Source organism: Myiozetetes cayanensis, unplaced genomic scaffold, assembly GCF_022539395.1.
Source record: "Myiozetetes cayanensis isolate MyiCay16 unplaced genomic scaffold, myiCay2020 scf13, whole genome shotgun sequence".
Lineage (NCBI taxonomy): Eukaryota > Metazoa > Chordata > Aves > Passeriformes > Tyrannidae > Myiozetetes > Myiozetetes cayanensis.
Genome location: NW_026086937.1, coordinates 8,111,116 through 8,129,809, shown reverse-complemented (window position 1 = coordinate 8,129,809; position 18,694 = coordinate 8,111,116). Strand labels below are relative to the sequence as shown.

Sequence of the window (18,694 nt, the reverse complement as noted above, 5' to 3'; positions counted from 1 at the left end):
GAGCGGGGAAAAAGTAAGGAAAACTCCTGTGTTCTCTCCCCGGCTGTGGGGAGGAGTGGTGGGTGTATCTGTGAGCAGACTAATGCGCTGTCGTCTTTTGAAAATGCTGCACAACTCCTTGTTTGTGCTCAATCCCACAGAAGTGCCTCCTGAACTAGCACAGGTGGCTGAGGAAGGCTGGCTGTGGCCTGTGCCCCCAGTGCTGCCCTCGCACAGGGGGGCACATCCTGGGATGTGGGGGCAGGTGCAGCGTGCCCAGACATACCGGATCGTACTTCAGGAATTAAACTGTCTGCACACAGAGCTGGCACAGGCACAAACGGAGTGTCTGGGCCTCAGCATGGTCTGGGTGACACCAAAGCCTGTGCCACCAGGAACAAGGGATCTTCCACACTTTCTATGCCATCTCTGCTCAGGAAACAAACACAGCCTCTCTGGGATGCATGGCACTAGCAATCCATCTGTGGCAAACCATGTAGATCCTTAGGATCGTACATTGCATCAGTGGCCAGGATGAAGGAAAGTGGTATGAGTAAGACAGAGGTCATAGGTCTGCACATCATTGTTCACCCTCAAAGAAATTAGGGCAATGCAGAAACGTGCTGTTTATGTAAGCAGGCGAAACAGTAATGTGCTACTTGGGAACTTTTCAATGAGAACTGTTCTGAGCAGTGGAGTATTTCACACACCAAAGCTTCACCTGAGCATGTGGCAGTGCAGTAATTCACAGCTGCCTGGCACAAAACTCACCCTCAGCATCCCAACAGGCAAGGTGTCAGGAGAATTAAACGAAACAAGTAGGTTCAGTATCACCCTAGAGCTAGTAAATTATAAAGCTTCAGGTGTAAAACTTTCCTGTTAAAGGACATTTCTATATGTGTCAAATAACCCTTGTTTGCAGTGTGATTCACAGTTGGAAAGCCCTGAGGGACTTGGACATGGGCCCAGAGCAATTGGGAAGACAAACGCTAGCGTGAGAACAGCGTTGGAAGCAGTCCTGGCACAGTGACTCCCTGGAGCCTGCAAAACACTTGTGGATTTGCCTTCTTCAGAGGAACTTAGCTTGATACCTTTCAGTTTGGCTGAGCTTGGCGTTTTTCATACAAAATCAGGTAAGCTGCAGACATTGGCAGCCAGTGGCATCACCCTGGACCTTACAGTGGTAAGTACCTTCTCAGTTTGTCCCTCATGTAGTTGGAACCAGGCAGCAGCTCATGAGCCTTTGGCTTTCTCCTGGAAGTCTTCTGAGGCATAGCTAGGAAAGGTGGCCTTGCACTGTCTGGGGAAGGTAGTTGTACTTTCAGCACCTTTACTCCCAGTATTATTGGGAGTAACTGTAAAATGATGGTAACTGTGAAAATTCAATTCCTGTGGTCTCTGTGAGGTGGCATAGTGAAACTGAGCTGAAACTGTTAACAGGGAACACTATGGGCATGTCTGAAAGGGATCTTGAAAGTGTGGCACCTGCATCAGAGTCGATCTACCCTCTGTGCATTTTATAGGGAACGTAGCAAATTAGTGTCATTGGTTCATCCCCTTTTCCCCTTCATGGCGATGGACTGCTTGCTGAATAGTTTGCTTTCCCTTTGAAAAGGTCTGGGAAAAGTCCCATAAGTGACTATGGATTCTGCAGACCAAGAGCTTTCCTTTGGAAGGCAGCTGTGGTTTCGGATCAGCAGTTGGGCCACAGCTTGCAGTGTGCCTTAGAAGCTGTTCTTGCTGGGGGCTGTGCCTGCAGGCAAGCTCCAGGAGGAAGGAGTTGACTGCTGATGACTCTGAATGCCTCTCCCCAAGACCTTGCTTGGTGCCTGCTGTGCTCTGCTGTCCTGCTTGTGCAGGTGTGCAAGACAGACGTGGTGACAAATTGTTCTGCAAGGTTGAATTACCCGAGGGTTATGCTTTACAACAACAACAAAAAAAAAAAATTTGGGAAAGAACCAATAGACAAAATACATTTTAATTTATTAAATTAAATCCAGTTCATTTGATAAAATACAAGCTTATTGTATTACCAGTTTGTTTAAACCTGGGTTGTGTTTTGTTTTAAGAAATACAGTGAATTAAGAAGAGAGAATAGACAATTTATCCTTTTTTTTTCTTTTTTTTCTTGCTGTTAGTAAAGTCCAGGATTGAAACGAACTTAAATTATTTGAACAAAACTGTTAAAAACATTATAAAGAGATTAAACAAGCAGATTGAATTCTTAGAAACATCTAACATGCAAAACTTTTAGTACAGTTTGAATGTTTCAAATTAATATCCTGAAAAATTAATCTCCTGAAATATTATTTTGACAAGCACTGGGATTTCTGTAGGTTCCTATGGGTCCAAGGATGAGTGTGGGAAGTGCCATCCCTTGTCCCACCCAAACACAGCTTACTGCAGGTGTTCCATATTCTGGTGGTTGTGTTCGGTCCTGCTACAGCAAACAGAGATGTCACCATTAAATTCTCACACACTGCAGTGGGAAGATGCTGTCTACATGTATTCCAAGTACAGTCCACGTGCCAGCTGTTCAAAAATTGTTCTTACGGGAGTTATCAGCAATGCATACGTGTTTGCAGAATCCCCAAGTTCATTAAATTTGCCTTAGGCTTCAGCTAGAAGGAAGTTTAAGAAAATATCCTCCTGTGTTAAAGTCTGTCTCATTACAGATGAATGAATATCTGATCCCTGTTCAAGTCTGAGGACAGTTTCCCTTTGTTCTACACAACACACATGTGTTGCAAACACATAAAGTTTTTTCAAATTTTTTCCCAAAATAATTAGTAAAACCATTAAATAAGCAATAAACTAATTATATTGCATAACTTATTAATAGAAATCATAAAGTCTTGATGAACAAAGGCTAAAAAAATGGTTTCTTAAAACACGTGTACCTCAGCAAAAGTTAAATGCACAGCAATCTAAAAAAATGAGCTTCAGAACAATGACACTTGAAATGGCCTATCTTAGAAATGACAGATGGCTTACATTCTACATTAACATTTTTCTTTAAGAAGAGTTTCTAAGTAACATTCGCTTGTGGTTGCTCCTAGCATTAGCATTACCAATATACAGGCAATAATTTAGGAATTTCAAGGCAATATTTTCCACCTTGCATATGCAAAGAGTTAACATTTATTAAAAGTATAAGCATATCCTTTTCATTAAAGGATCACAAATTGCTTTAGGTAAAATCCATGTACAGTATTTACACTCACCCTAACAGCTGTACAAATTACATAAGTATCTTAGATCCTCTGGAGGAGCCTGGTGGGTGCCTGGCTGTGTCCATGTACTCCTCTACGAGCCAGCCCGGTGCACTGCTATCAGGGCTGTCTCCTGGCATTCAGTCCCCTCTTGCTCCTGCATCAGGCCCTTCAGTTTTGGAAATATCCAGCCTTCGGCTGGAAAACCCCAAAACACTGCATGTGCCAGATTTATTTTATAGTTTAATGATGTTGGCTTCCTCCAGCTTCTAAAACAACCCTGGAAGTTCAGATCAGCCCCAGTGAAGCTGTGCTTTCTGGTGATACCATTTGAGGTCCTACTCCCGAAACACCTCAAGAAAGGGCCAGACTACTCCCGGGTCTTTCTCTGGCCTACTTAGAGGGTGTTGCTAAATAAAATTGGTTTGGGTTTTAATTATCCATCCCGTTGTGATTGTTTTCCCTCCTACCCTGTGTAGCTATGCGTAGAGACATTGCCTGCAATCCTACCTTAGCTGCCCAAAGTCAATCTCCTAATGTGACGCCAGCTGGCATAGTAATGAACCTGCTCCTGTGAAAAACTAGGTCACTCCTCGCAGGGTGTTTTGCCAGTTCTAAACCAAGCGCTTTGCGGTTTGTTGTGTTAACAGAAAGTGTGTGTGCATATCATTAATCACTGGAGCTGCTGTTGATAACACCGGTTCTTTGATCTTAACACTCCTCGTGACAATTGCATAGTGATACATCTTAACAGAAACGCTGCGTTTCAGCTGCCTGGGTGCGAGGAGGGCCCAGGTTCAAACGTTGAGGATCCGCGATGGTGCCTGGAAAACGGCAGAAGGGTTGGGGGAGAACCTGGTCTTCACCTCTGGGATCTAGTGGGGTGAGGGGAGAGAGAAACATTAGTGTGGCACAGAGTACAACTGTCTAGAGATTCTGAGAGATCTGGAGTGCTGTGAGGATCTATCTGCTCTCCCTGTAACATGCCACTACCCAACAAGTGTTATCTCTTGGCTGGGCATCAGTGAGACTGGCCTCAGCCTGCAGGGTGATTCGAGGGCAGGTGTGATGCTGTGCCAGTGAGGAGGGGCTCAGTTGTAACCCAGCCCTTGGACCTGGAGATGTGTGGTGTGATGGGCATAACCATGGCTGGGCAGGCCTTGGCTGGAGCCAGCTTCTGCAAGATGAAGAGCTGTCTCTTCACAAAGTCCTACTGGCAGATACTCTACAAATGTCACAACAAATTCACTGCTGGCCTGGTGCTGGATTTTAAGTGAGAGGAATTAGAGTGGTGTGTGTCTGGTCCTTAACCTTTTGGAGAATGCCATCCAGGCTCCATCACAATGTTCCATTGTAATGCCTTATGGGGGCTATGATCTATTTCTGCTGTGAACAGAGGTGCAGACCTGGAGTACCCAAAGGAGAACAATTGGTTACTGGCCGTGCCAGGCTGTGAGACTTCAAGGACTCAGATAAGGATGTAGGAAGGAAAGGCAGTGGCTGCTCTCTCTAATGTCTGTGGAGTAATAATCACATGCAATATGTAGCTGTTTTGGTTGTACTGAAGCATGAAGGACACCTGGATGCTTCTATCATCTCTAATGCTGAAAATCCTAGGGTTTTGAAACAGCACTGGCCATAGATGTGCATCCAGCCCAGGACTCTGGGTGAATCTGGCTATAAAACATGAAAGGGTGGAAAGCTCTGCTGGGTATGCTGATGGGCACCATCCAAGCAGAGAAAGAAGAGCAAGACCACAGGCAAAGAGAGTATAGGGAAAAAGGGAAAGCTATTGATCCGGTTGTGATTGTTTCATTGTTCGGATTTTTCCGTTCCTCTGGGGATGCATCTGACACACTGAGGAACGAGTGAGACATCACAAACAGCCTGTGTACAGCTCAGCAGCTGGGGAGAACCGTTCCCCTGAGTCCTCCATGTAGGCTGTCAGGACAGAATGTAAACCTGACTCTTGTGTGTCTGGCAAAGCCAGGGCTTTCAGGCCAGAGGCAAAGTCCAAATGGTCAAGTGTGAATCAGGGACAGTCTGGCTTTTCTTTGAAATGGTGACTCTTCAGCACCATCTTCATTCCTGACTATGACTTTCCCATGCTGTCTGTGAGAGAGGCTGTACCCTGGGGCTCCAGGACACAAGACCTTTGCTGCATGGTCCAGAGTGCAGTGTCCTCAGTGGCAAGTGTTTGTGTCTGGCATTCCAGTCTTCCCTTTCCTTCGAGAACTGGGATAGGGACTCTGAGGGGTTCATCTAGGACCGTCTCCTTTGCATCCTATCTGCCAAATAGGACGACACTGTATTTTGTCTAGGATCAAAATGAAAAATTAAATTCAAAAGGGTCAAAATACAAGATTTAAGAATTAAATATCCTCTATCCTCATTGCTGCACCTCGGCAAGCAGCCCAGACTATTCATAGCAAGAAGGAAATTTTGGTGAGGTTTGCAAATTCTGTTTTGCCTGAGGTCACTGTCCCACTTGCAGCAGAGCTGGATATACCCATCGTGTGCCTTGTCGCAGCAGTGTGCTGGCAATCCTCTGCGGAGGAGGCACTTGACTGTCTGCTGATTAAACACTTCTTCCTTGTCTCCTCCAAGGCAAAGATTTACTTTTTACGTGTGGCCCTGGAGTAGCTGCTGTTACCTCTAACAGCACAGCACACTGCGGCAGGGGACTTCAGCCCCGGCCCCATCTCCGCTTTCCGTGTCACTCAGTGCAGCCTCTGAACCACTTCTGCGGTTGGCTGTGAGGTGCTGCTCTCCTTGGTGGTCTAATGCAAAAAGCAGCTAAACCACAGCCTTGTCAGTGTGCACTTTCCTTCCTTGTGAGGATGGGGACTGTGTGGGGCCCTGCCAGGGAAAATGCCGAGTACAGAGAGAATGTTTTCTCGTGGGATTTTCAGTAACACATGTATTTCATGAACAAGAAAATGATCTTCACTGGTATAGAGGGTTGTAGAAACTCGCAGGAAAATCCCAAGGAAGTCTCAGAGGCCCAAGAGCTGTGCAGCTTGGCTGCTCACCACAGCTGTGTCCTCCTTGGTGTTGGTAGTGGGGGCAGCCTCTGCCCCCACCAGCACAGGGAAGTTTTGTCCTGCCTGGGTGGGTGCTGTTCCTCAGGCAGGGATCTGCAAAGGTTCCCATGCAAACACCTGTGCCCGTGGTTGATGTTGGTACCAGAGGTTGAGTCTCACACTGCAGCCCTAATGCTGGTGCACACTGACCACTCCAAGGGTGTGCAGAGGGTGTTGATTGAACCTTACACACAGAGAGGGGGTGGCACACACACACACACACACCCCTTGTACATAAGATATCCACTTGAGGGATTGAATTATGGGTTGAATTGTGACCAGTTACAGTATGACATTGTCTAGCACATCTCTCTGAAGGCAAGGGATGGCCACATTACCTAATGGGCAGTGATGAAAGAGGGGTCAGTGAGAACATAGCTACACATACCACACTGATAAAAAAAGAGTAGTTCCTGATGTGTACAGTTTGGGCTTTACTCTCATTGACTTTAGGATTTTTAAAAACTGTTAATTACCTTAAAGTCTGCCTTGTAGCTTGTCTCTTGAACAAAATGGTCTTCTGGCATAATGAAGCCTTGTTTTATCTTTATAGGCTTGGATGGTTTTGCTCCAGTCCACGGGCGATACTCTTGTCTGAAATGAGATTGTCAAGACAGAAGAACCCATAAAACACAATATACTCACAGGGTGCTTCTGCTCAGAGTAGTTGCAAAGCCAGAAAGCAAGGCTGGTTGTAATCAGCTCATAAGATTGAACTTGTCTAAGGCATACTGAGAATAAAAGACCAACTGAGCGTAGAGGTCTGCCTCTCTCACAAAGCCCATGATGAAAGGTGCAACAGGGCATAGGCTGGGCTAACTGGCTGCCCTGACTTAACTTTCCTTTTATTCCTGCAAAATGTGCTCTCTCTTGGCAGTGCTTGGTGCTTCCCTCCTGGGTAAGAAAGAGTCAGGGTGACTTTTTGCATGAAGGCCCATTGACCACTTACAATGTAAAACATCATCTGGCTCTTTGGTCACTTACTATGTAAAATCCCTTGGCCTGGTGCCTGCCCTCCCCTGTGGAGAGAGTGTGCTGATATTCCCTCCCTTGGCTGTGGCTCTCATCAGCAGGCAGGTTTGCCAGTGTGTGCTGTGCTGCACAGCTGTGGCAGCCCAATCTGAAATGCATCCAAAGGGAGACACCATCTCAGCTGGCAGATGCTTCCGCCGATGATTTTCCTTCAGAGGGGGGCAAGTGCTTTAAATCTGCATGGTGATGTCTGAGACAGCACCACTGCTCTGAGGATTAGTCAGCCAAGTGCCATCTGAGAAATGGGTGCAGAGATTGCACTGAGAAAGGGGCAGCACAGGTTTCGAGTGCACCAAAGAACAGCATGGCAAGGTCTGGCTTAGCTTGGCTGCCAGCTCGCTTCTACAGCCTTTCCCTTGCTTCTCTGTACCCCTTGTCACAGACAGCCTCACTGATGCCCTCTCCACTAGGACTCTCTGGGTGCTGCAGTAGCAGCCAGCTGAGCTGGCTCATTTCTCTCAGGAGAAGACAGGAGTCTGCTCTGTTTATGTACGTATCTCTGGCAACCAACAGGCAGTTTCTGTAGCGAAGGGAGAGGTGACTAACCAAGATGAGACAGTTTTATGTTCATACCCTGGCATACTTCAATAATATCTGCATTTTACTATCTGCTTATGCACAAGATCAAGGGGTAAGACTGAGTCCTTAGTGCCCAGGCTAGGGAAACAGACTGTGTTTTAATGTGTCCAGTTTAGCTTCAATCACAGCCTTTCTGTTTTTCCTTTTTCCCAAGCATGCTATTTGCTATTTTCATAGTAGATAAAAATTCCCCTTTAAAAAATCTTACTTTAAAGTGCGTGAGTGTGGAGTATTATTTTAGAACGTGTAGTTTGGACATGATCCTTTCAGTATATCACCAAAGTGATATAACCACTGCCTGGTTTATGTTTTATTTCTAATAATAGACTCAGCCTTAAAATGCTACCTCATTTCCTTGCTGATTTGTGGATACCGGGTACAACCCTGGACTGCATCTAAGCCAGTGAGAAAACAGCATGCTAACAAAATTAATTCCAAAAAATTGAATAACTGTTTCTTGACCAAGTTAGCTGCTGCCAGCAGCCTCCTGCCAGAATGGATGAATACAGGTATTCCCACAAGGAAAGGGGCAGGAGCCTGCTGCTGGGGCTGACAGCAGTTTGCCAGCTTGAGTGAGGGTGGAGCGAGTTCTTAAATCCACTCAGTCAGTAACGGATATTGCTCTATGGAAGAGCTTCCTGCTGTTGGAGAGCAAAGCCAGGCCTCTGTCAGGGCTGTCTATATGCATTGCAAATCTTTTTTATAATTAGTTTGCTCTCACTGTCCTTCTACCTTCTCTGCACCTTGCTGTTCGGGTCTGCTCAGGCAGCAGGTGAGTGCCCGTGCAGCTCTCCCGGAGCTGGCAGTGGGGTTCCTGCTGCTCTAACAACTCAGGGTCAGGGAGCACCTTTGCAGAAAGGTGATTTTGGCCAAGTGATGCCCCAAGAAGGCAACCTTTCAGCAGGGAATCCCAGATGTGTGTGAATGTTAAATCTGAGCTCTGCTCTGCTGCACAGCCAGAGGGAGGACACAGAGCTACTGGGCAAAATACCAGCAAAATGGTACAAAGCCATCAATTACCTCCCAGCAGTTTCTAGGAACTGGAACCTGCCACTCCACATAAAGCCCAGTTTTCTCAGGAATACTGGTGGCATTGATTCCTAACCATTCAACCTCGTGCTGACTGATCTCCTCACTGCAATAGAGTGTGTCCCCAGCTTGCAATGAATGACTGTGCTGCCTGCCTGTGCAGCCAGCTCTGTCTCACTGCTTTATAGCAGATCATTTGCTGATTTGGCAGACCCCCAAACACAGCCCTTTTGGATCACAGGACCCTCATTTTGGCTGGAAGCCAAACCATTCTCCTCTCAGCCTGGACAGTCAAAACTATTTTTGGGGCTCCTACATGCACTGAGGAAATGCTCTACCTTCAGCCACAGAATCAGAAATGTGAGGGCAGATACAGTCATGGCCCAGACCCACAGCAGCATTTCTAATCCTGGCTTGGGATTTCCCACTGGTAAACCCAGGACTCTGAGCCACAGAGAAGGGCTGGGCACAACATAGGCAACATACCTCCTCTGGGAGCTGGGGTACTTGAAACAAAACAAGAAATTAATATTGTAACCTTTGATACAGAAAGTGCAGCTAACTAACTCTGGTCTGCCTTTCAGCTTGCAGGACACAGGCTCTCATCTCCAGCTCTGTAGCCAAGAGTCAGAAGGAACACAAGCTCAAATACCAGTTTGGTGACTTGATTAGAAATCAGTCTTGGAGTCGTGAGTGGAGTTGAAATGCATGAGCATTCCCCAAGCCTGGGGAAGAGGAATGACCTGTTTTTAATGTTGCTTAGTTTAAGATGTCAAGTGTCACGATTAGTGACTGTCTTCCTTCTCCCCTGTACCCTTGTGTGATGTGACATCCAGCTGCTGCTGGGGATGAACATGCAAGACTGACTGTTGCTACTGGACATGGTCATCTTCATCCTTCCTGCTGTACCCTTCCTCCTCTCCTTGTCCCTAGACAGCAGCAGTTATCCGGTTACTTTGGGTCTGCAAGGACCTGCAGTTGAGGAAAAGTAGCCTCCAGATCATAACTCAGTCCAGGCTCTCTTTAGGTTCTGTTTTGTCCCCACTACTACAACCTAGAGGTGAGATTTTTGATCTCCATATATAGAAATGATCCAGTGGTGCTTCTAAGTACTAAAGCACTGGGGTTGTGAAAGAAAAAAGCCTCCTGAGTAGCATGCAAGATTTAAAACAGTAGGGATCAAAAGGGAAGGGCTGCTTTTTCTTGTACTGCTCTTCTTGTACATCTGACTCACTCTAGGAAGAATTAAGAAATGACTTTTTGCAGGTGGTTGCCCCTTGTGGAACTGCTTTCATCATATAAATCAATGCTTTGTCATTTGTTTCTTTTCTCTGTCTCAAAATTGGTTAATAGAGCCTGAAGAAAGGCTTTTTTTTTTTTGTAATGTGTGGGGATGTGTCTGTAGGGGAAGGTTTGAATCTGTGCAGTGTGGAGAGGGAAGCTGGTGGCCTGCTGGGACAGTTTAAACCCCATGGGAGTACAGCTTATGTATAGGCTGGAAACAAACAAACAAAAAAGCACTGGACTGTTAATTGCCAGGGGGTTACGATGAAGCCCAGCTTTGACAAGAGCTGGTGACTGGGTGCCATCTCCCTCTCCTGGTGAGCAAGACCAGCTAACAGCCCAGGCAGGGGGGATGCCCCACCATGATTTACCCAGTGGCCTTGCAAACTTCAGGGCATTATTTGGGAATGACGGATTTGGGATTGGTCCTTCTGTTCTTTCCAGACACAGCGTACTGGTGCTGCTGCAGCTCAAGCTGCTGGATGCTGCAATCCATGAGTGACTGGCCTAAGTGCTGCCTCCAGCTCTTCCCATTTCATGTGCTCCACATGAAATGTTTTCTGGCCCTGCAGAGAAAGCTGTCTACAAAATCCTTTTTATTTCACTGACCTAGTGAAAATCTAACCTAGAAATGTTTCTAACTTCACAGAGGTGGAGGACTCTTCTGGTGGGCACAGGGAGGCAGACAGTGGAAACACCGACTGTGCTGTTTGCAATGCTGGAGCTGCTGTTTCCATGCAAATTTCTCTTCAGCACTGATACTATTCCTTTGCCCCATCATGCACCACCAATGCCATCACAGTTGTCATTTCAGTACTTCATCTTTATGTCACCGTTTGCTTTCCATGATTAATTATCTATGGCAGTTCTGAGCCGCTGCATTACAATCCCATTTCTTATTTAGGAAATGGAGAAAAAGGCTCATTCTGTATAGCTGACCATAACTCAAAGCTATGCTGCCTGAGCTGGTCTATGCTCATTCTTTCAGTGTCTTATTCCTTCTCATACCCAGCACACCAGTGAGAATTAAACAGCACAATGAACATTTCTCCAGTTTTTTCCTTCAGGAGGAAAGTTGTGTGCACAGCTTGGGAGTCTCTCTTATTTTTCTTTCAAAGTACACACTACTCTAGATGTCAGCTGGGTAAGCCAGACTGGTGCGCAAGGGGTTTGGGCAGAAGGTGTGGGGTGAAATGTCTCCCTGTTTGTGACACAGCTCGTTGCAGGTTCCTAGCAGGGCCATGCAGCTGGTTTGCCCAGGCAGAGCTGTGTGGCCAGCGGTGCTCTCCTAGAGGACAGGCTGAGTCTGCTTGTTGGCAAAGACCCCCCTAGGCCAGGGAGGATGCTGTGACATCTCCTGGCAAATGGAGGATTGCAAATGTCACGAGTCATGGTTGCAGTGGTGAGAGCTCTGTGTGATGGACAAAGTCAGAAGCCTTCCTGGATAACTGAGCCATTAAACTGCTTCTCCTCTGAGCTGTGGCAGACACTGGTGGGGTGCTGGAGGCCCTTCCAATCCTTAGACACAGGTGCAGATTGTGCCCATTCTCCTACCCACCCAAAGAGCCCAGCATAAGGACAGAAACAGAGGAAAGAAAAGGCTGATGGAGGTTAAAAAATAGAGGGGTAGAGAAAAGACAGCAGAGAGGTAAAGACAGGAATTATAGAGGAGGAAAGCAGAAAACACCTGGATGAATCTTGTCTCAGCTCTCACCTGCAGGAAGGTCAGGCAGTGCTTGGAGCTGCTCATAATTCACAGGAAAGAAGCAATAGCAAAAGACTGGACTGAAGGGACCAGACAAAACCTTAAGCCTCAAACTGTTGTCTTAGGGTGAGTTTTAGGAGCTTGCTTTGCTCACGAACAGGTCCCCAGAGAAGGAGTACTGACAGTGGTCTGATAGGACAGGCAGCTGCTTCCCTCTTATTGGAGCTGTGTGAATGGGGGTGTGTGGGTAGGTCTGAGGGTCTTGACTTCTGTTCTTATCCCACTTTCCATTCTTTTCCCATTTTCTCTAACCTAAGGTTGAGTGTACATTGAGGGGAGGAAATTCCTCCTACTTTATGCAACAGCTTTGAATCTTCCCCATTTCAGTTCTGCAGCATACTTTGCACAACAGACACCCTCTCTTGAGCCTCTATTCCCAGCTCACCTGGCTCTCTGCTCACATGTCTGTCCCTCTCCAAGCCCTCCCTTCCCCACCCAGGCTGTGCAGTGCATAGTGAATCCCTCTGGATCCATCCCAATGCCTGCACTGAGTAAGCCTACTTGTTAAATAGCATAAAAATCAGGGGCTTCAGTATTAATTTCCCCAAGCAGCAAGACACTTAAGAATGTAAAGATAACTGTAAGCCTCGATTATAAAAGCTTTACTGCTATTATTGAGGATAAGCATGCATTTAAAGATCTTGCTGGATCAAGGATGGAGCTCCTCATATGCAGTACTATTAACCCTGCTGGCTCAGGTGTGGGCTTTGATCCCATACATTACTGAACACAAGTGCAGGTATTTTCTTTGTTTTCTGCACAGCTCAAATAAGATGCTTTTCATTGTGGAGCACTCACCACAGGTCACCTTGTTTCTCTGCACAAGCACTACTTGAAGGCGAATGAATAGGATAGAAAGCCAAGTAACACATTCTGTGACTGCATCCATAGCTCTGGGGAAAAGCGTCATTCCCCTTCGTTCTGCGGTGCCTCTCCTGGTGGGGTGATGTCTGTTCCATGGTCACAGTGAATGGCACATGTTGAGTTCTTATGCAAGAAGGTGGGAATTCGGTTTGCCAGGGTATCTTCCACTCCACTATTCCAAAAAATCTTTAGTGATGGCACATCAGTCACCTTTCCCCCTAATTACCCCAGCTCTTTATGAGGTTTCTTCTCATCTCAACAAAATTGCTTGATCTCTGGGGCCCATTTTGGTCTGCTTTAATGCTGTGCCTCCCACCTGTGAACAAGCTGGGTGCTCTTGACTCTCCTGCCGGCTGAGGACACCTGTCCTGTGGAAACCCCAACTGCAGAGAGCAGGCTCTGCTCAGGGCTGGTGTTGTGCACGTGTGCAGAAGTTTGAAGTCATCCTCCCAGTTCCCTGAGTGCCAATACAAGCACTCAGGTGGGGGAAGAACAGGCAAAACAATCCCTCGCAACTCTCATGCAACATTTTCGTTTACACATTTGAAGTGCTTTCCCAAAGCTGGCAGGTTACTGAAGGGAAAACTGATGTCTGAAGTGACCTATAGGGTAGCTGAGCATTGAACAGGGTTCTCCTCCCAGCAATACTGGCCCTGGTGGGGAGGTTGTGCCTTTTCCCTCTTGCCTTCTAACAAGGTAAGAAAATGACATCCAGGGAACAGAGCCAGCTGGAGATACCTGCTGACAGCACCAGCTTCTCTCATCCTCTATTAAGAGAGCTAAGTAAAGCACTTCTCTATTTCTAGAATGTCTGCTAAATGCAATCAAGACCTACTACTACAATTAATTGTGTGCAAAGCACCTGCAACTTACTGCTGAAGGGAGAAGTCACTTCCATGATGCAAAAGGACAAACACTTGGGAAGGTGCAGAGGGGCCACTCAGCACTTTCTTCTGCTTCCTCCAGCATCAGTAAGGTATAATCTACTGCAACCCTCTGCAGCAGTCCCTGGGATCTTTTCACACTTGGAGCACATCCCATTTTAGCCTTTCCAGTGCAGCTTGTATCGATCTGCCTCGGCCTGTGTGCCTGAGCACCCACCATGCAGCCCCATTGGGGTTTGACTTCATTCAGACCCTACAGGACTCCAGCCAAAATCCAGGGACTGAAGGGAGCAAGAAGCTGCCCCAAAAATCTGGGGACATAGGATAATAGTTGGTAGGCCAGGCACCTTTTATTCAGAATTATTATTTCAAAATCAAAAGTCTTTGCTTCCTCAGGGATAGAGGTATTCTTCCAACACCCCCTCCCGTTTATCTTTCTTCTGGCCATAGAAAGATTCCCTCAGTCTCAGACACTGATCCTGCAGGTTTATTTTGTGCTGGGAAACGCCAGGTCAGGCTGACTGGCTTAGCCATGTACAGACAGCTTTGTATGCAGCTGAGTTTCCTTCTGAACTTAAAGCAGCGTGCAGAATGAAGTCTCACAGGAACAGAGCACTGATGCACAAAAGCACATCAAATGCTGCTCCACATTACAGGGGACTCACCACTACCCTTGGGTGCTTCATAGAAACAAACACAATAGGCTGTTGTAGAACCATGCAGTCAAAATTCCTGAATTAAAAACAAACAAACAAACAAACAAAACCAAACACCAAACCATAGAACCCCTAAAAAAGAAACCTCCAATATCTTACAGAGTCAAGCGAGAAAACCACTACTGCCATTAAAAGCACGGAGTGGACCATGTATCAATGCCAACTTTTCTGCATGTCCTGTTCAATGCCCTGCCTTGCCCTCTCTTTCACACTAAACAAGCCCAGCCAGCTGCTGAGACCTGGCACAGTCCCACAGTACAGCTGGAGGCTGCTGACCAGCAGTGTCCACACTGCAGGAGCTGATCCTGTCAGGAAGAGCCTCACGGGGTGTGCCTGACCTGGCTGGGCACAGAGCTGCTGTAGCACCTGGAGCACAAAGGACTCAAATGACCCATTTCTTGTGAGGGTGGACACAGCTCCCCACACTGAGAGCCCAGTCCTCAGGGCTGGGCCATAGGGATGGGCTGATACTCCTGCAACAGCAGAAAAGGGGGAATCTCCCCAAGGTTTTCCACAGCAAGGAAATGAGTGTCTTATCAAAAATGTGTGTGTTTTCCATATCTTTGCTCCTCTCTAACCATCTACCTGCAGTGATCCTTGCCTGCATGTCTCTGTGCAGGACACTCTCCCTTTTTTCCACCCTCCCTAAAGACATCATATGGCTCACCAAGCTTCTCTTTGGGACACAGCTGCCCCTAGTTAGATAAACCCCTCCTACTCTGCCTCTACCACAGGTGATCTGACTTTCCTTCTGCCTTCTCACCTGTGGGTGGGTCCCTACTGCCAGAGTGTAGTGGAGTTGTGTGTGGCCACCAAGGGACAGTTTAATAAAGAAGGAGGGTCCTTCTAATCTGTCAGAGAGGAAGATGAAGAACATTAATCCTTAATGGTGCTGTCCAGCTACTACCTGAAGATAAGTGTTTGCAGAGTGCCTTTGGAAAATAAGGTAAGAGGAAGGGAGTGAACTGTAAGGGTGTTTATTTGTGGAAATGTCCTTGTGGTTGTGAGTGCTCAGCTCACCAAGGGTGGGGGTGCTATGATCACCTCTTCCCAATTCAGACTGTAGTAGTGCTCCTGGGGCTTTGCCATGACTGAAGCTACCAAACACAAACCCAAAGTGTAACTGAAAATGAGTAACTCTGCCAAGTACCTGCTTAGTCTTTCTTTAAAAAACAAAAAGGGACAAATGAAAGTAGATTCTTGCAGCCTGTGGAGCTATTGTGAACTTTTCTCCTGCTGCTTGTTGTGGCTCCTGTGTGCTCAGTGGTACAGGGATTTCTTAAATGCAATGTTGTACTAGGTGATAATCCAAAGAAACCATGGGAATTACTGGAATAAGGCAAAAGTGGCTTGATTTACGTAATCCTGTCTGTATGAGTTGTGTACTGTGTATTCAAACAGCCTAAAGGTTTTACATGAGAACTTTGTTCTAGTGTGGCTGCCCTGGCTTGTGCCTCCATCCTTGTCCTGCACTCCTTTCAGCAGTGAGGAGTTACTCAACTAACTTGAAGTCTTACTTTTTGTAAAACTTGTTTTGATTTCCATGTTAATATGTTGCCCTAGCCGGTACTTTGTTGTGTGATCTGTAAACTTCTTGTTCTTTGATAATAGTAGCTGAGAGCCCTGTGTAAGAACAGACAAGCCAGAGGGAAGGAAGGTGCGAGAAGTGACTCTGCTGAGCATTCGAACAGCTGTAGGGCAGCTGCAGCTCTAATGCAGGCTAATGCAGCCTTCCTCTGGGGTCAGGCTGAAGAAGCAGGGGGAGGCTTCAACAAAGAGGTGGAGATGGATGTGTTTCTGAGACCTGAACCTTCCTAGTCTTGTTATAGGCAGGTTTCTCTGAAGTAATTCCTGTGATCCTTGCAAATTGAAAAGTGTTTTGGTTCAAGAATAATCACTCTGTGGTTGTCTGAAGAGATGTGACAAATGAGAAAATAGTGCACAAATTCAAGCACTGCAGTTATCCTTCCTAAATCTGCATGTTCACTGCACATGGAGCAGGGCAGCTGCCTATGTGAGGAGGAGTGGGATAAGCAATACTGCTGTGCCGGCTGGTAAATCCTCCCCAGGGCCCCCAGTTTGTCTTAAAAGCGCTGTGATACATAATCTAATGAATTGCAGTGATGAAGAGAAATGTGTCCTAGGTACATAATAGGTAATAAGAGTCTAAATACTTGAGAATCTATTGGAATAAAAATAATTGCTCTATTAATATACCTCATAGGTATATTAAAATCTGCCAAACATCATTATGAGGGAGCATGTGGTAACAGCATGAAACTGATACAATATTCAACAGCAGCTTTGTAATAGCTGAAATCCCCTCTTCTCCCATGGGGAGAGTCAGTAAGAACGAGAGTTGAATTTAGGTGCATCCCGCCTGACTGTTTGTTTCAGGAAATAAACATCTATAATCAGTTGTGCTGTTCATAGAGAAAGGAAGGCATCGATAGCATAAGTCACTTAGTAATTTTTAAAGACTGAGACAGGTGGTTTGTGACAATTTTTTCCATTACCCATTAGGTGACATAGGGGATACATCCTGAAAATGTCTTCTTGTCTGACTAATCTTTTAAGGCTGTAATTTGGCTCGCCATGAATGTCGCATTCCAGGAGTTTTAAAGGGAAAACGATAATGGCACCGAGGGATTCGGGGAACGCAGCTCGTTGCGGCTGTTGGGCACGGACGGGTGGCGGGCAGCTCTGGCTGTCGGAGGTGCCGAATCTCCCGGCAGCGGGTGGGTAGCGCGCTGCTGCGCCAGGGATGCAATCATGGATCCCCCGGCGCGCTCCCTCCTCTCCCTGAGCGGGGCCGGGCGCCGGCGCGCCCGGGGACAGCTCCGCTGCCCCGGCACGCACGGGGGCCGCCAGGGCCAGGCACCTGCCCGGGGCACAAGCGACACTTTAAAGGACCGCACTTCCAAAAGCAAAGGCGGCTTCGGCGAGAGGCTGAGCCCGTCGGCGAGGCGGCAGCCCCCGTCCCCCTCCCCTCGGTGGCGATTCCGCCCGCCGGCATCCCCGCGCTGCGGAGGAGCGTCCCCCGCCCGTGGCAGGAGCAGCCCCGGCTCGGGGCGGCCGCCGGGCCCGGTTACCTGTAGGAGGTGGTGTGGCCGCCGTCCGCCTGCGAGCGCGGCCGGAGATGCTCGGGGCCGTCGACCGCCGTTCTCCCGCCGCCGCCGGGCAAGGCGCAGGCGGCGCGTCCCGGGGCGGGCTGGGGGGCGGCCCCGTCCCTCCCGCCGCCGCCGCCGCTACTGGCGCTGACCCAGGGGAAGGCGTCCCTCCTCGGGAGGGGCCACGCTCTGAAGTCCTGCCGGTACTGGGTCTCCGCCGCGAAGGGCTCTCCGGCGGCGGCCGCCCGGCCCTTCCTGCGGCCGCTCGGCTTCTCGGCGGCGGCGGCGGGATCCCGCGGGCGGCGCGCCGGGGCGGGCGGGCGAGCGCTGCCCCGCGAAGGGGGCCCGCCGCGCTGGGGCGGCCCGTCCTCCTGCTCCTCGATGTCCGAGTAGTTGTGGATGGTGAGCGGCACGGAGAGGTCGGACTTGTCCAGCTGGCTCCAGAAGCGAGCCAGGCAGCACACTCGGCTGATGCAGGGCCAGGCCATGGCCGCGGCCGCAGCCCCCGCCTCGCCCGCAGCGGCGCCCGCGGCTCCGGCGCCCGCAGCCGGCCGCGCTCCCGGCTTCAGCCCTCATCGGCGGCAGCCCCTCCTCCCGCCGCCCCCTTCCCCGGTAACGACACCCCCTCGCCGGGATTACGGCCCGCACACGTGACCCGGCTGCCGGTGGGAGCCCCGTGCAGCTACGGGGGAGGGAACGCGGCCGGGGCCGGACCCCGCGCCCCCCGGGGGGACCCGCTCTGCCCGTGCGCCGCCGAGTGCCGCTGTCCGTGCCGCTGCTCCGGGAGCCGCTTTGCGCCCGGGAGCGCCGTAGCGCGCCCAGGCACCGGCACCGGCCAGGCGAGGACCGCTGCTCCGCTGTAATACCTGCTTGGTGCTGCTCAATTATACCTTCGAGGCAGCCGTCACCAGTCATGATTAGAGAAAGCGTTTATACACGAAACCTGGCGTTTAACACTGCAAGACTGCTGTTTCTCACCCAGATTGCTTCTTTTTTAGTTTCCTATAGCTGCGTGCAACCCCCCACCTCTCTTAATCCCCTTCTCTCCATTTGCATTAACAGTTTAACCACTTCACTTTTAAAATACCTCCTATTGACCAAAATCCAGGCATCTATTATGTGTCTTAATACAGGGCTCACACCTTTTACTGTTTGCC

At 48.5% G+C, this 18,694-nt stretch overlaps 1 protein-coding gene across 1 annotated transcript; it reads right to left on the bottom strand.

Annotated features, from left to right (window-relative positions):
• Nucleotides 1–1,941: 1,941 nt before the first annotated feature.
• On the bottom strand, nucleotides 1,942–18,124 carry MAP6D1 (MAP6 domain containing 1). The gene is made up of 3 exons (XM_050308315.1): nucleotides 17,520–18,124; nucleotides 6,751–6,868; nucleotides 1,942–4,066 (listed from the first exon to the last, which is right to left on the bottom strand). Exons 1-3 carry the CDS (start codon nucleotides 18,023–18,025, stop codon nucleotides 3,989–3,991), a joined length of 702 nt encoding a protein of 233 aa, XP_050164272.1. The 5' UTR covers nucleotides 18,026–18,124; the 3' UTR covers nucleotides 1,942–3,988.
• Between the last annotated feature and the right edge of the window lie 570 nt (nucleotides 18,125–18,694).

What these genes read in the sequence shown, in the direction of transcription:
- MAP6D1 (XM_050308315.1), bottom strand. Translation starts at nt 18,025, where the DNA reads ATGGCCTGGCCCTGCATCAGCCGAGTGTGCTGCCTGGCTCGCTTCTGG. An exon ending in GGCCACACCACCTCCTACAG is followed by an intron (nt 6,869 to 17,519) that starts GTAACCGGGCCC and finishes ATCTCATTTCAG; the next exon opens with ACAAGAGTATCGCCCGTGGA. An exon ending in GCTACAAGGCAGACTTTAAG is followed by an intron (nt 4,067 to 6,750) that starts GTAATTAACAGT and finishes TCACCCCACTAG; the next exon opens with ATCCCAGAGGTGAAGACCAG.